Source organism: Zingiber officinale, chromosome 1A (assembly GCF_018446385.1).
Source record: "Zingiber officinale cultivar Zhangliang chromosome 1A, Zo_v1.1, whole genome shotgun sequence".
Taxonomy (NCBI): Eukaryota; Viridiplantae; Streptophyta; class Magnoliopsida; order Zingiberales; family Zingiberaceae; genus Zingiber; species Zingiber officinale.
The window spans coordinates 104,783,729-104,785,614 of NC_055987.1; the positions used below are offsets into that span (position 1 = coordinate 104,783,729).

The 1,886-nt window shown below is 39.4% G+C and overlaps 1 protein-coding gene across 1 annotated transcript; it reads left to right on the forward strand.

The window, feature by feature from the left end:
• Nucleotides 1-1,071: 1,071 nt before the first annotated feature.
• On the forward strand, nt 1,072-1,530 carry LOC122001064. Its single transcript, XM_042555641.1, has one exon. It carries the CDS (start codon nt 1,072-1,074, stop codon nt 1,528-1,530), a length of 459 nt encoding a protein of 152 aa, XP_042411575.1.
• The last annotated feature ends 356 nt before the right edge of the window (nt 1,531-1,886 follow it).

Genomic DNA, 1,886 nt, shown 5'->3' on the forward strand with positions numbered 1-1,886 from the left:
AATCTATAAAACATGGTAGCACTGCAAAAATCATTTTACGTCTGCAAGCATTATTCCCTTGCGAATGATTAAACCAACCAAAATGGGATCGCTAAGCATTGTATATCTACTACAATAGAATATAACCATCTCAAAGCAACTCGGTGCATTGAAATCTGTAGTCAAAGCGGTTGAAGAGTATAACCTTGATAACCAGTATCCATGTGAAGAGCTTGAGAAGCAGATTGTAGAATTGGGGAAATAGAAAGAATCAAAGAAACGGACTTCAACTGCAGCTGCCACTCTGAAGAACGCCGGTGCAATTTCGCACTTGAAAGTTAAGAACTAGCAAAAATCAACGGCCATCCACTACAACATTAATATCCAACACTGTGGCCAAGCATACCTTACCTCCAGGGACGCCATTGTTGGTACCTCATGGCATGATTGCTGGACATCTTGGGTCTTATATTCATCCTGCAGAGGCTGCAGATTTTATCACTCCTAGTGAATTCTATGAGCGGCCAATTCATTACAGTGGCTACCCAAGGGTAGCAACCATATATACATCCCCCATACATACCAGCACATCATCTGCCACCATATGACCCTTATTTTTATATCCTTGATGGGAAGCTCTTTCAGCCATGCTGGCGACTCTTAAAGTTTTGTAAATATTATTAGATTATGGAAATAATCTTTGTATAATCTTATATTATGTAAATAACCATCTTAAGTGTAGCCTATTAACAGTACATGTACTCTTGTATATATTTCACCTAGATGAATAAGAATATCATGTAATCTTACATGGTATTAGAGCTTAGTTGCAACCCTAGTTGTGTCAACACCCTAGCCATACTAGCAACCTCCTTCCTCCACCTTCCCATCCATCTCTCTCTGTCTCCTCATATCAATGGCCGAACAAACTAAAATTTGTCCTGCTCTGGCCATTAATAATGTCAAGAACTTCTTCTCCATTACTCTAGAGATGGAAAAGGGGCACATTCTTCATGAGAGTTGTTTAAAATCCGTTGATGAGCATACCAAGTTATTGATCATATTATCCCACCAAAATTGAAGGCAACCGAGATGGAACAAGAAGAGGTTGTCGAGGCTGAGAAAGCATTATGGTCGTGCTTGGATGCAATAGTCCTTCAATGGATTTATGGTTCGATCTCCACTGATTTCTTGCACACAATCTTGGAACTAGATAAAACTATACAACAAGAATGGGAACGATTGCAAAACATTTTCCAAGATAATAAAACTGCTTATGCCATTTACCTAGAAAACCAATTCACTCATGCTCCGATGAATGATTATCCTAACATCTCAGCCTATTACCAAGAATCCAAAATGCTTGCTGATCAACTCTCTAATGTTGGTGCACTGATTTCAAATCAATGGTCAGTTCTTCAGTTAACTGCGAGTTTAAATGAGAACTACAATGGTGTTGCTACATTCATTCAACACAGTGATCCTTTACTGCCTTTTTACGAGGCACAATCTGTCAGTCCCTTGGGCGGCCGGCTAGAGGGGGGTGAATGAGCCTGCAAATAAAAATGAACCTTCCTGAACTTTACAACTTAATTATAGTTAACACTTGCATAAACAAAAATAAGAAATTTAAAAAGAAGAGGCACGAAGGGTTTACTTGGTTACAACCGGGGAAGTGGTTAATCCAAGGAAGATGAAAGTGCTCTAAACTCTCCTTCAGCCAGAGAAGCCTCTTTACAACAATTAAAGCACTCAGTTACAGAGCAAGATTGAAAAGAAATGAATTACAAGTATTCTATTTTAGCTTCTGGGACCAGGACAGTATTTATAGCCTTGGTTGGGGCGCCTAGAAGGGTTTCAAGTGCCTGGGAGGGGATAGACTTTTATCCTTGTTGCAATAAAATGTG

Coding starts and splice junctions, on each gene's coding strand:
- LOC122001064 (XM_042555641.1), top strand. CDS start 1,072: ATGGAACAAGAAGAGGTTGTCGAGGCTGAGAAAGCATTATGGTCGTGC.